Source organism: Leptopilina heterotoma, unplaced genomic scaffold (assembly GCF_015476425.1).
Source record: "Leptopilina heterotoma isolate Lh14 unplaced genomic scaffold, ASM1547642v1 Lhet_51, whole genome shotgun sequence".
Taxonomy (NCBI): domain Eukaryota; kingdom Metazoa; phylum Arthropoda; class Insecta; order Hymenoptera; family Figitidae; genus Leptopilina; species Leptopilina heterotoma.
The window spans coordinates 1,004,658-1,019,907 of record NW_025111110.1 but is presented as its reverse complement, the minus strand read 5'-3'; the positions used below and the strand labels follow the sequence as shown (position 1 = coordinate 1,019,907).

At 22.9% G+C, this 15,250-nt stretch overlaps 2 protein-coding genes across 4 annotated transcripts in view; one reads left to right on the top strand and one right to left on the bottom strand.

Annotated features, from left to right (window-relative positions):
- Positions 1-1,430: 1,430 nt before the first annotated feature.
- LOC122507801 (proteasomal ubiquitin receptor ADRM1) lies at positions 1,431-7,346 on the bottom strand. Of its 2 annotated transcripts, none has more exons than XM_043620712.1 (5): positions 7,034-7,346; positions 6,570-6,686; positions 5,472-5,835; positions 4,823-4,959; positions 1,431-2,113 (listed from the first exon to the last, which is right to left on the bottom strand). In XM_043620712.1, the coding sequence occupies exons 1-5, from the start codon at positions 7,232-7,234 to the stop codon at positions 1,706-1,708; spliced, it is 1,227 nt and encodes a 408-aa protein (XP_043476647.1). In that variant the 5' UTR covers positions 7,235-7,346; the 3' UTR covers positions 1,431-1,705. The 2 variants fall into 2 exon arrangements, with proteins under 2 accessions (XP_043476647.1, XP_043476648.1); XM_043620713.1 differs by having other exon boundaries at positions 1,431-1,945.
- Positions 7,347-8,157: 811 nt separating this feature from the next.
- LOC122507810 overlaps positions 8,158-15,250 on the top strand; it is a 262,525-nt gene continuing 255,432 nt past the window's right edge. For both annotated transcript variants that reach the window (XM_043620730.1, XM_043620729.1), the window contains exon 1: positions 8,158-8,454. The gene's annotated coding sequence lies outside the window, so the exon portion shown is untranslated. The remainder of the gene's footprint in view (positions 8,455-15,250) is intronic.

Below are 15,250 nucleotides of genomic sequence, written 5' to 3'. Positions count from 1 at the left end.
ACGAAATAATTCAATTTATTTCTTAGTTCGTTATAAAAAATTTCAAAAGAATTGAATTATTTTCTAAAATTTGAATAAATTCTTCGAAAAAATGCAATTACATTTGTAAATAGTCGAAAATTCTTTGTAAAAATTCAATTATTTTTAATACGATTTTAATAACATTTCATGAAAGAATTCTATTTTTTTTTAATTTTTAATAATATTTTTTGAAAAAAATCAATTTTTTTCTAAAATTTTAGAAATCTTTGGATACAATTCAATTATATTCATAAATAGTAAAATTCTTTTCAAAAATTCAATTATATTCAAAACAATTTCACGAAAGAATTCAATTATTTTCTAAAATTTTAATAAATTCTTGGAAAAAATTCAATTATATGTATTTGTAAATAGTAAAATCTTTGCAAAAATTAAATTATTTTTAAAAAGATTTCACGAAAGAATTCAATTTTTTCCTTTATTCGATATCAAATATTTCGAAAAAAATCAATTATTTTTTAAAATTTTAATAAATTCTTCGAAAAAATTCAATTATATTTGTAAATAGTAAAATCTTTGCAAAAATTTAATTATTTTCAAAAAAATTTCACAAAAGAATTCAATTTTTTTCTTTATTCGATATCAAATATTTCGAAAAAAATCAATTATTATTTTCTAAAATTTTAATAAATTCTTCGAAAAAATTCAATTATATTTGTAAATAGTAAAATTCTTTGCAAAAAATCCAATTATGTTTTAAACTTTTAATAAATCCTTCGAAACAATTCAATTATATTTATAAATAATAAAATTCTTTGCAAAAAATCAATTATTTAAAAAAAAAAATTTCACGATAGAATTCAATTTTTTTCTTAATTCGTTATAAAATTTTTCAAAAGAAATTTCAATAATTTTAATAAAGTTTAATAATTAAATGTTTAATTTCAATTATTAATAAACACGATTATTTTTAAACTGGAATGAAATTGTTCATAAAATTCAATTATTTTTAAGATTTTTAATTAAAATTTTTAAACAAACTTTTATTTAAAAAAAAATTCAAATAAATTCTTCAAAAAAAGTTTAATTAGAATTATTAAAAATTTTAACATAATTCTTCTCGAGAATTCAATTATTTTCCTAAATAATACATTTTTTTGAAGGAATTATATTATTATCAAATTTTTTGCAACAATTCGATAATTTTCAATAAATTAATTTTAAAAATGGAAATTATTTAAAACTATTATTAATAATATAGATAATTGTAAATAAAATATATGAATTTATATTAATAATTATAATAAATATAATAGTTTTTAAAATATAATATTAAATATTATCAGTAAAAGAAAATTGAACGAAAAAAATTAAAAGAAACGAACTTTTTCTAAAAATTGAACAGCGATGTGAATTGTTTGTGTGAAAAGAAAAATGACAAGTACACCTTTTCATCATCTTTCAACAAAACAATTTTCTTTTTATTATATAATGTGAAACTTACACTCTACTATTTTCTTTTAAACCGATATTGCAAAGAGATACACAAGTCGTAGTGAAGCATTAGTAAGAATAATTCAAGTTACCAGTATATCCAGAGCAAAAATTATTTCGCACGACACACAGAGAGACATTACAAAAGAGAGAGAGAGAGATAGAGAGAAAAAAAAGGAAAAAAAAACAGAAAGAAAAAAGTGTCGAATTCAAATCCAGTCTTTTTTTTTTAATCGAAACACATTCCCTCGTCATCCTCATCTTTCTTATCAGTTGATCCAGCTCCAGATGGAGGTTGCTTCTTGCTTTTGTCATCCTTACCCTGCTCACTGCGTTGCTCCTGCTCCTGGTCGTCCTTCATCACGAACTCAAGTGCGCTCACAAATTGCTCGAGATTTCCATTGGTTGCTGCATTGACCGCCTGCGTTCCAAGACCAAATTGACGAATGACTGGGCCAGCCTGACCGGACTGCAAAGCAGACCAGAACATTGATAGCGCCTGGGAGAACTGAGGAGACGATAGCGTGGTATTGAGGTTGTCCCCGGGTGGCAAGTGCTCTTTCATTTCTAATTCAAGGTTCTCGGTCGACGAAATCGCCCCTGGGATGGAACTGCTCAACTCGCTTGCTACGCCCCTCTGCCGGACAATAAGCTGTGCTGTAGCCGATCGAGAACAACAAAGTAACCTGGAGGAGTTACTTCTCCAACTGCTCAGCAAAGTCAATGCCTCCGAGAGCCAGGAGAAGTTCACACGAAGAACAGTACTGAGCAGTGTCAAATACATGCCACTTCGCTATACCAACGCTAATGTCTTTTTTATTTTTATTATTATTATTATTATTTCTTTTTCACCTTAACACTCACCGTTTCCAAGTGACAATAACTATAAATAGAAGAGGGTAACTTTAACTTGCCCCCCCTCTGGTTACTTTTCCATCTCTTCATTGAAAGAATACCAAATGTACGAATACATCAATAAAACAATATATTCAAAATATAATAATGACCAAGACAAATTCCCCTTTCAATTTCTATAATTATTGATTTCTAGTATTTCTACACTTGATATACTTCCCAAAGTTCCACTAATACAAAGCGCAATCATCGTATTCTCATTTCAAAAAATCTAGAAAGATAGAGAAAAATTTTAGAAATCAGCAAATCAAAAATTTGTCAGTCAATTAGTAATAAAGACAATACGTACCCTTTTCGTTATTGAAAGAAAAAAAGAGTACAACCAGTAAATAGTAAAAAAAACTATGAAAGAAAAACAAGACTATTCTCGCAATGCTAGTAAAATACTGTCAAAGTTAACAAACAGAAATGATAACTTTGCTAAGGAGTGATAAACCAATTATACTTCTGGATAAGAGACAAGATTATTATTGCGAGTAATGTAATACGAAATTACCGTATCATATAAAATTTTTATCTATAAAATACAACTTGTGAATAACGTAATTTAAACAAAAAGGAAAAATTAATCTTTGATTATTCCCGTTCTGATTTGCCGATAAAGTATGTGACGTGAATTTATTTCTATTATTGAAAAATTATTACTTTGGTTTCTTTTATCAATTTGACAATTCTAAAAACTCTCTTTAAAAGAAAAAAAATAGTCTTTATTTAGAACAAAATTAAATATTGATTTGATAAAAATTTGTACCTAACGAATTTTATGAAAATGATGCATGTGATTGCGCTTCACTGAAGTGGTTTCAACGTCAAGTTTCTGACATTTTGCATACAAAAAAACTGAATAATCTTATCAAAGTAAACTTCTTGGATAAGAATCTCAGAATTTTAAACTGCAAATTAATATTTAAGCAATTAACTACGAAGTATGAAATTAATATCTGCAAATAACGAACAATGCCAAGAGAAAATTTTTAAATCTCTTTCGAATGCAATATTTGCAAAATTCTAAGTACAATTTATAATTTAGTTCTGCATTGTACTCGAAAATATTAAAGAGTATGTACTAACTTTAAGAACAGACATAGACTTTCATTTTGACAAGAAAATTTTTCGTTCATTAGAAAATAAGATATTTAATTATATGAAAAATATTTTTATATTCTTCAGAACGTTCAAATGAAGGAAATTTTTTTATCAATTTAATATTTTCTCAAAATTACTGTTATAAAATGAACAAGGTTGACATTGGTCAGGGAAAAGTCAGAGAATTTTATCAAAAATAATGGAAAAATATTAAACTATTAGAATTAATAAAAAAACGAGTTTTTTTGGTCAGCAGTTATTGCAAAAATTAACAAGATTTAATACTTAAATAATAAATAATAATAAAATAAAAATAATAATAGGTAGCTAATAATAATACATATTAAATAAATAATAAGAATAAAAAAATTATAAGAAAATTATTTTTTATATACTATTTAAAGAAGAATTTAATTTAAAAATTTCAGAAATAATTGATTTTTTTTAATGTTCCGTTTATTTTTATAAATTGAATTAAAAATGAATTTCAGATAAAATTTTAGACATAATAATTGAATATTTCTTAAAATTTAATTCTTATAGAGAACTTTATCAAAAATTTTGAAAATAATTGAATTGTTGCGAAGAGTTTCATTAAAATTGTTGAAAACAATTAAATTCTTTCAATTTAATTAAAAATATATTAAAAATAATTATTAAATTTTAATAAATTGTAAACAAATGAGTTTTCAACATTTTTTTAGGTGTATTTTCTTCTTATTTGTTTTAGTAATTGAACTCTCAAAGAACTTTTTCAAAAATTATTAAAAATAATTGATTCGGAAAAGAATTTTAGTTAAAAATCCCAGAAAAAAATTAAATTGAAATGTTGGAAATTATTTTAGAGGAGTTGCAGTAATATAAACAGGAATAAACCTTTTGGGTCAAAGAAAAATCAAAATTCTGTCTGAAAATCAGGGAAAAATAAAATCAAATCTTTGTAGCAGCTCTGATGATGAAACATTACAGAAAAATTATTTCCCAATGAAATTTCAATTTGAATGAAATATCAACAAAATTCTCGAATTATCAAACCTAAAGTTTGATAATTCTCTTATTATAAAACCTTAAGGGTTATATTATTATATGAAAATTATTTTTCCAATTGATCAAATTATTTTCCCAATTTTGAAAAATAGAAACGATTATTTATTAATCGAATAATTGACGAGTTGAAATTGAATTTCATGGAAACTTTGATAATCGAATTAAAACTAAAATTGTATAAAAATTTTCCTTCATTAAATTCATTTAGAACTGTAGAAATGTTTGTTATTTCCAGTAATTTTTTTTCATCAAAAAAAAAAAAGATTAAAAGTTTAATATTCCGAGGATATTAAATTACCTGATCAGTCCGACCTTCGGATGGTGTTGGTATTTCAGAAAGATATTGTACTAAATCACTGACTCTTATTGGAGTTCTTGATTCATCTTCTGTTCCAGATGCTGGTGCTGCTGTTCTACTTGAAGTTTTAGAACCTCCTACAAAAGAATCAATGATTTAAGAATAAAAATAAATAAATTGAATTAATTAAAAAAAATACAAATGTTCCTAAAGTTTTGAACGTTCAAAAGAATATTTCCGTTTGCTTCCTTTAATTTGTATTTTCTTATTAAAAAACAAGAACTTTTTTTTATGAAAATATAAAAAATAATTTTGTAGATTAAAAAAATTAAATCTTGAATAAGTAAATATTAATTTTAATTATTATTCCTTTTTGAATAGTATCCAATTTTTTGAAATATTTATACAGAAAAAAGTAGTTTTATTTAAAAGTTCAAAACTTCGTAAAAAAAATAAGTATTAAAAGTAATAGATTTTAATAAAAATTAGTGCAAAATAAAAACATGGAACAAAATAAAAAATAAAACAAAAGAAGGAAATAGAAAAAAGAAAATACGAGGAAAAAAATAAAATAAAAACAAAAAGATAAAAAAAGGGGTACAATATAAACTAGTTATTTAATAAAAAGAAAAAAGTTTCAGTAGATCACCAGTAGATCTGGATGTTTCGGTGGTGGCAGCTCCAGCAGATGCTGTGGCAGTAGGTGCTGGGGTTTGAGCAGCAGGTGGCCTGGTGACGATAGTTGTTGCAACTGGCGTCGAGGAAGTCGTGGTAGTTGTTCTAGCAGTTCCATGTGGTCGATTCATTGTTCCCAATAAATTTCCTAATCCTCCAATTTGTCCCACGCCACCGAATAATTGAATCAATTGCTGTTGCGACATATTATTCAAGAGATTTTGTAAATCACCCTCTGGATTTGCACCACCACTTCTTTGAGAACCTGGTGTTGGTGGATTATTGAGAACTTCGTTGATCTTCCTGCAGTGTTCATCGTCCTTATCGGTTTTTAGATCCTTGAATAAATTCGTCAAAATTAATTAATTAATTATAATAATGTTCGTATTCATTCTTTCATTTTTTCTGTTCCTCACACTCTAAAGTTGTCTTTTGTTTATACTTTTATTTTTTGTTAACTTTAGATAGATTGTATATTATATTATTATGTTATAATTATTTTTATTTCATAATTAATTCAAAATTGTAATGACAAATAGAAATCATCAGAATTCTTTTCACTTCTTTTCATTAAAAGACTAAAATTTTGTTAAATATTATGTTTTGTCAAATTGAAATTATGTAGATTTTTGTTCTTTACTTTTCTAAAATTTCAAATTCAAACCTTTTTTAAATTTTTTAACAATTTATAAAAGTATTGTTATAAAACATGAAGATATCGATTGCTCCGAGTCGAAGACTCGGAGTGATCGACTTCTTCATGTTTTCTAATAATTAAAGATCCAAAATTTAATAAGATTAATTAAATTCCAAAATTGAATTTTTTTTAGTGTTTTCATGAAAAATTTAAATTAGAAAATTTTTAGATTCTATTATTTTTAAAATTGCTAATTTTATTTAAAAAAGTAAGTAAGAATTTAGCCCAGTTGCTAGTTATTTTAATAATTGCAGAAAAAAATCATTTTATCAGAAAATTAAATTATTAAACACTGAATTTCTTTTTAACTATTAAACAAAATTTTTCTTCAATTATTGAACAGTATTTTGTATTTTTAACAATAAAACTATTTACCTGGAGCCAAAAGAAGAATCTTCTACTGGACGATTTAAATTTTAAAAGATACACTCTGCCAGTAGTGCACTGAGGAACATGTTTAAATTCACAGTCATCGGGAAATATGATCAAATCCTAGAAAAGAAAAAAATTATTAACATCCCATTATAATGAATAAAAATTACAAATTTGCGCTTACTCATGCAACATAACCTAAATGTCTAAAAAACCTAAAGAACAATAAAACTAACTTTAAACAAATTATCCAACAACGTTCAACTATCCACACGCATCATAAATTTAACTATTATTTTTAAAAACAAAAATTGATTACAAAAGACATAAATTGTACCATTAAATTCGTAATAACTGATTCCTGTTTTTTTCTAGGTTAGAAAATATAATTCAACACAAAAAGAACATATTTTCGTGAATTTATTGATTTCAAAGACAAGTGAAAAATTAAATAAAAATTCTCTTACGTCTTCAACAACTCCAGAAGTTCTGTCTTTCCAACAAAAATGCATTAAACAATCGTCCGACTGATATACATAAAGTTGTCCTTTCCTATTGTCTGGATAAACCTTGCTTCCCTTCATTGTCATTTTTCCGGCTTTAAATTCAACAAGATTTTTACTTGCGCCTCGATTAACATTATTACCAAAAAGTGCTCCACTCGACATTTTGTATACACGTTTAAAAAACGAAAAATAATCACTTATAAATGTTTTACAAACAGCTTCCAAAGATGACAAAGCTGAATGTAGTTGAAATTAAAAGATGGCGACAAGCCCTTTTTCATTTAATTTTCTCAGCCGTAAAGTGCTGTGCTCTATCAAGAAACTAAGAAACTACTTTAATTTTGTCGATTAAATAGAAATCTCTTTGAAAACTATTTAAATTCAAATATTTATTTAAGTTCAAACTTTTTTTTTATGTGAAATAAATTTTTAATTAAATAAATTATTTAAATTTCCCTCCAAAAGTTTAGAAAAAATTTGCTTTTTTAATTAAATGTTTTATTTATTCAAAAAGATTTAACTAAATAGATTAATTAAAGTTAATTAACTTGTAATTCTAACATTTCTTTCCTATTTTAGTTTATTTATTAGTTTTTCGTTTACAATTACCTTTTTAAATTCCAATTCAAAAAGTGATCACTCCACTTCCGTTTCTATTTTTGCAATCTAGATGAAGTTCCGGTTCCGTTTCAGTATCAGTACAGCCAACGGCTGTTGTTAATTATAGTTGTTTGTTGTTTAATAATTAATAAATTGAAATTTCGGTTGTAAAATAAGTAAAATTTGCTATTAAGATTAATTACGAATAATAGTTGATAAAATCTTCTGTAATTCATTGAATAGTATTTACAAATTGATCAAAATCCACGTTTTTCGGGAGTAATTTCAGTTTTTTGCGATTTCGGAATCCCGCGTTTTCTTTGTTCTAATAAACGTATTTTTTAATTACTACACAGTCGTTATTAACCAGAGTATCGTTTTTTAAAATTTGTTTCATTAATCTTTAAAGAAATCTATAACAAATTTGATAAACATTCGGTAAATTTGTGTTAAATAAAAAAAAGAGATTTGATGGGTGAAAAGGGGGTGGGAGGGGGAAGGAAACAGAAGGTTAGGGTCAAAGTGCTTAACATTTCCGCCATTTTCCGGAAAATTGTCGGATTGTTTTGATTGTGGGGATTGTTGGATATTATACGAATTAGTTGAAAGTTAAAACATAATCAGATACAATAATGGAGATTTTAATAAAAGTGACACGTGAATATTAAAAATGGAGTGAATAATTACAAATTACATGCAAACTGGATAAACAACGAAAGGTATTTTTGAGGTTATGTCGGCATTGATTGTGGATCCTTCTGGTTTATAATTAAATTATAAAGGTATGTTTGTTACGTTAATTGTTAAATATAATGATTTATGTGAATTTCATGACAAAATTTATGTTTCTCTTATGACAACGATTGATAATTGTGACAATACTGTTTTAATGTACAATGTTATCAAAATTCACCAAGTTCTCGAACAAAAGTCGTTGCATGGACTTTTGATATCGGAAATAATTATATTGACTCGTCTATTCATATCTTAATTTTATACAATTTTTACATAATGCATAAAAAAATAGAAGTCCATTTATTAATATTTATATGGCGCGATATAAATATTACAGAAATAAAATATTGCTTTGCATATAAAAATAGCAAAAATATTTTAATTATATGTCATCTTCTAGAAATTCGCAATGCTTATTTTTAAGAATGAATGCATTTTAGAAATATGACAGATATTTGAATTTATCTTGGTATACATTTATTCTTGTTTATAAAATTTCTTCTAATATCCATTCTATTTGAATTATTTGATTCTATAACTATTTTTAGAAATTCAATTATTTTCAATAAATAATAAAACTCATAGCAAAATAATTTCAATTATTTTTAATACAGTTTTAATCGAATTCCTCGAAAAATATAATATTATTCTTAAAAATTTTATTAAAATTAGTCAAAAGAATTCCATTATTTAAAGATTTATTGATAAAATTCTTTATAAAAATTATATTTTAAGAAACATTCAATTATTCAAAAAATTACTTATTTTTGAATTTAAGTAATTGAATTCTCGTAGAATTTTCTGATAAAAATTTATTTAAAAATGAATTTCAAGTAAAATTTCCGATACAATAATTAAATATTTCTTAAAATTGAATTCTTTTAAAAAATTTTATTAAAATTTTTGGAAATAATTGAATTATTACGAAGAATTTCTCTATAATTTTCGAAATTAAATTCTATCAAGGAATTTAGTTAAAATTGTATCAAAAATAATTACTAAATTCTAATATCTTCTAAACAAATGGTTTTTAGAATAATTTTAGATGAACTTTCTTCTTATTGTTTGAATAATAATTGAACTCTCAAAGAACTTTTTCAAAAATTATTAAAAATAATTAATTCAGAGAAGAATTTTATTCACAAATTCAATAAATAATTGAATTTTATCAATGTTGCGTTTACAATATTTATAAATAATTGAATTTCAAAAAAGTTTCAATTTGAAATTTTAGAAAATATAAATTTTAAATAATTTTAATTATAATTTATGATAAAGTGGTTTTTTAAAAAAATTATATTCCCTTTTTTTTAAATAATTTAAATTTTTACATTTAATTGAAGAATTTCCTAGAAATCAAAATTTCGTAAAATTGAATTGTAAACAAATGGGCTTGGAAATTTTCTCAAAAAACTTTTTAAAAAATCATAAAAAATAATTGATTTAAAGAAGAATTTTAGTTAAAAATTGTAGTAAATAATAATAATTGAATTAAAAAGTTGAAAAGAATTTTGAAGAAGTTACAGTAACAATATGATTATAATATTTAAATTTATTAAAAAATGTTTTGATAAAATTATTTACGAGAATTCAATTTTAAGAATTAATCAATTATTCAATAAATTATTTATTTACATATTTAAATAATTATTAGAATTTTCTTACAAAAATTGATTTAAAACCGAATTTTCAGTTAAAATTTTAGATAATAATTGAATTTTAAAATCATTATAGCGTGGATTTTTAGAAATAATTGAATTTTGAAAATGTTTTAATTTTGAAAATCTGAATTTTTTACATTTTTAACTAACTATTCTGTAGAATTAATTTTTTTTTTTAAAGTGTAGGTAATAAATGTAATAGAACATTCTTTGAGTAACTAAAATTTTTTAGAATGAATCAAAATACAAACATAAAATAAATTCAAACACAAAATAATAACATTTAAATTTTTTAGAATTATTTTTAACATTTTGAAGAAAATAATCATAATTATTAAAAAATTTTAATTACAATTCTTTAAAAAATTAGTTTTTTTTAAATTATACAAAAATTCTTCAATTATTTTTGAAAAATTACATTACAATATCTATAAAAAACTAATTCATCGAATTGTTTTATCATAATTTTTAAAAATTCAATTACCTTCGAACAAAGTAAATTTAAATTTTTAAAAATTTACTATTTTAGAATTTTTGAGAAATCATTTATAATAAAAATTTTTCAAACATTTTTTATTATTTTCTTATATTTTTTAATAGGTATTGATATTTGATTTAGAGATGAAGTTTAGTTAAAAATTGTAAAAAATAATTGAATTTTTGGAAAGTTTATACTTTAAAATTTTTAGAAATTATTAAATTTCAGAAGTTGAAAATTTTTAAATTTTATTTCCTGTGAAAAAAGAAATAAGAAGTATTTAAATATTTATTTAACAAAATCATACAAGTTTTGATTAATTAAATTTAGAAATCAGTGAAGAATCAGGGAAATTTAAAATAAAATTTTTGTAACAACACTAAATTTGAAAATTTTCAAAAGAACTTTATAAAAAATTATTAAAAATAATTGATTTACAGAAGAATTTTAGTTTAAAATTGTAGAAAATAATCATTGATTTGAAATGGTCTTTAATTATTATAAAACATGAAGAAATCGATCATTCCGAGTCGAAGACTCGGAATGATCGATATCTTCATGTTTCATAAAAAAATATTCTTATAAGTTGTTGAATTTCAAAAGGTTTGGATTCGAAAATTTTGAAAATCCGAATTCCTATGAACATTCTTTGAGTATCTAAAATTTTTTAGAATAAATCAGAATATTTTTTAGGGTCAGGAAAAAAATTTAAATTTTGTCTGGAAATCAGGGAAAAGTTAGGAGAAAAGAAAATTAAATTTTTGTATAGTAACCCTGTAATTGTTTTAATGAAGTTTATTTTTTAATTATCCCATACTTTGAAAGTCTGAATTAATAATTAGAATAAAAATCTAATTTTAACTTGATAGTCATTTTGAAGTACCAATAAATGTTTAGTTTATCCTGTTTCTTTACGATGCTGAAGGATCGAACTTTTCATTTGAAAAGTTTTGAGTCTTTTAAATAGTGTTAACGACGGGCTTTTCCTTTTAGTTCTTCTTCTTCTTCTTCTTCTTCTTCTACTTATAATGAAAGATCGGGAAGGGAGTTTTGTTAGCATCTTCTAACCTAACCAGCGGATGGTAATATAAACTTTGTGCCGACATTACCGCGATAATTAAACCAGCGAACTGCAGAAACTGCAGTCTGCATTGAAATATCTCATCCCCCAAAGCTTTTGCTACTTTCCCGCTTCCAAGTTCCTACTAAAAGGTTCCATAACCGTCGGGGTTATTTGCAGTAAAACCAAGATCCTGGTGCTACCAAGCCCATCTTATTCCGCAAAGTTATTGCTAGTATCGCACACCACTATTTTCATCAACATTCAAGTAAATCGTAAAAAAAAATAAACACCACTTATTAGTTTATTTTCTCCCCGCTTTCATCCTTTTTTCCTTGCAAAAACTATAATTTTCAATTTTTCTTCATCTCCTTTTTATGAACAGGGTTGGCACAAATCAAGGAAATCAGGAAAAAGTCAGGAATTTTTATTCAAAGTACTGGAATCTTAATAAATATCAAAATTCTTTCCAGAAAATCAATTATTATCAAAAATTAAAAAAAAAAAATTCTCAACATTTCAATTATCTTTATAAATAGCAAAATTCATCACGAAAATTCAATTATATTCGGGAATTTTAATAAAATTCATTGCAAAATTCAATAATATTCATAAATAACAAAATATAATATAATAATATTATAATATTCATAATAACAATAATTCATCACAAGAATTCAATTATTTTCAAAATTAATAAAATTCTTCGCAGAAATTCAATTATTTTCAAAAAATCTAAAAAAATTTATGTTTCAACATTTCAATTATCTTTATAAATGAATAGCAAAATTCTACCAATAAAATTCAATTATTTTCAGGAATTTTAATAAAATTCATTGCAAAATTTGATTATTTACATAAATAACAATATTCATCACAAGAATTCAATTATTTTCAAAATTAATAAAATTCTTCGCAGAAATTCAATTATTTTCAAAAATTAAAAAAAAATTCTCATTAACATTTCAATTATCTTTACAAATAGCAAAATTGATCACTGAAATTCAATTATTTTCAGGAATTTTAATAAAATTTAATTATTTTTATAAATAACAATGTTCATCACAAGAATTCAATTATTATCAAAATTAATAAAATTTTTTGCAGAAATTCAATTATTTTCAAAAAATTTTTAAATAAATTCTCATCAACATTTCAATTATCTTTATAATTATAATAGCAAAATTCATCACCGAAATTCAAATATTTTTAGGAATTTTAATAAAATTCATTGCAAAATTCGATTATTTTCATAAATAACAATATTCATCAATTTTCATAAATTTAAAATTCCTTCAAGAGATTTAATTATTTTCATAAATATTAAAATATTATTCGGAGGAAGTCAATTATTTCCACAGATAACAATATTTATCACAAGTATAAATTATTTTTAGAAATAATAAAATTCAATTATTTTTAAAAATTTTAATAAAATTTATGTCAAAATTTCAACTATATTTTCAAAAATTGTTCCCTTTTTAATAATTTTTATATTCATTATTTTAATAAAATTTTCCAAAATAATTCAATTATTTAAAAACAATTTTGATAAAATTCTACACTAGTATTCAAATATTTTCTAAAATTCTAAATTTGCATAATTTTTTTTGATAAAAGTCAATTGTTGGAAATTTTTTTATAAAATTCTTCGCAATAATTCAATTATTTTAATAAATTTTAATAAAACTCATAGCAAAATTTTTAATTATTTTTAATACACAATTTTAATCGAATTTCTCAAAAAATGTAATTATTCTTAAAACTTTTATTAAAATTCGCCGAAAGAATTCAATTATTTAAAAATTTGTTTATAAAATGATGTATAAAAATTAAATTTTAAGAAACATTCAATTATTATTCAATAAATTATCTAAGTTTGTATTTAAATAATTGAATTCTTGTATAATTTTCTTTGTAAAAATTGATTTAAAAATTAATTTCACTTAAAGTTTTAGATAATAATTGAATTTTGGAGAATTTACTAATAATTGCAATTAAGGAAAAATTAAATTTTGTAAAGGTTTCAAATTAAAATTAAAATTTCGATTATTTCTTAAAAGATTTTACCAAATTTTAATTTTTTGAACATATTCTAATTAATTTAATTAATTAATTTAATAAATTAATTAATTTTTTTTTAATGGTAAAAATATTGTCTCTCAATAATTATATAGAAATAGTTTTTAAAAAATTAATTTTAAGAATTTCTTTATTAAAATTTTTGAAAATATTCTACCTTAATAATCTTTAAAAAGAAAAATAGACGGTTTCAATTATTAAAAAAAAAATTGAATTTTTGTATTTAAATAATTGAATTCTTGAAGAATTTTCGAAAAATTATTAAGAATTATTAATAAATTGGTAATTGATTTTTTGTCTGGAAATTAGGGAGAAATCAGGGAAAAACAAATTTAATTTTTTGTGACACAAGCCTAATGATGATTTTAATTACTGAGATTAATTAAATTGGTGTTTCAAAAAAATTTGCGTCTCTCAATGAAAGAATTTTTTCCAAGGGAAATAATAAGAAGAGTTTAAAATTGAAGAATTGTTTTTTTTCGGATTTATTCTTTTTTCTTTTGTCATTCACTGATTGAAGAGCATATAAGATAAGATAATATTATGAACTGGTATTTAAATTGTGCTTAATCATTATCCAGTTTGATTAGATATGCGACATAGAGGTTTTCATTTTACCATTCTACGTACATTTTGCACTTTTCCTGGAAGTTCACAAGTACTTACTTCAAAATGATATCATTATATAACTTGTCTCTTTTGTGAGTGTGTGTTTTCGTTATATGAACAAAATGTGTCCCAATGATGTGTGTATATAATTATCAACATTGCGAGTTTTATCATAGATATATGGAAATATAATGACTCAAGTCTTGTTTATTCATGGAAATCGAAATCTTTTGCGCAAATCTTGATATTTTCATTTCAACTTTTTCATTGACAGTGTCACCACTGTTATATACTCTAAGGATCAAGTTATTTCTAAACTAATTATTCATTTTTTTTTTAATTTCTTCATTTTTATTCGCCCATTATAAGAAAATTATATATATTTTGTTATTTTTATTCTTATTATTTAAAAGCGTCAAATGAATATCGCGCGAAACTCGGTATTCAATTTATTATTATTATTATTATTATTGTGAAAATTACAAAATTTTTTTTATTTTCAAATATCGACGAATTTATAAAACAGATGTTTTCTTTTGAAAATGTGAGCGCAGGTATATAAACAGGAGATTCCCAATTTTGAAACCAGACTGAGCAAACTTAGGTGACAATAGCTTCCTTTTTATGGAATGTATACTAGGAAATTTAGTGAAAAGACTGTTTTTCTTTTTTCACTTTGTCTCTTCAAGGCTGTACAGTCTCATAAACGCAAGATAACGGTTTACTATTTTCTTATTTTGTTCATGGTAAATATTCTTCGCAAATCTCTTTTTCACTGAATGAATTATTTACTTTTTTTCATTATTTGTTGTTGGAATTTTTTCCTAAAATTGTTACAGTCAGGAAAATGTCAGGGAAAATATTTTTTTTCAGGAAAATTTAGAAAATTTGAGATTTTTTTTCCAAATATTACAAGAAAATATCATATCTGATGGTATTAATTATGTAATTCA

Excerpts from the sequence above, each read along its gene's own strand:
- LOC122507801 (XM_043620712.1), bottom strand. The coding sequence starts at position 7,234 with ATGTCGAGTGGAGCACTTTTTGGTAATAATGTTAATCGAGGCGCAAGT. Across the intron at positions 5,836-6,569 it reads GATTCTTCTTTTGGCTCCAG|GATCTAAAAACCGATAAGGA; the intron begins GTAAATAGTTTT and ends AATTTATTCAAG. Across the intron at positions 2,114-4,822 it reads CCGAAGGTCGGACTGATCAG|AGGGGCGTAGCAAGCGAGTT; the intron begins GTAATTTAATAT and ends ATTGTCCGGCAG.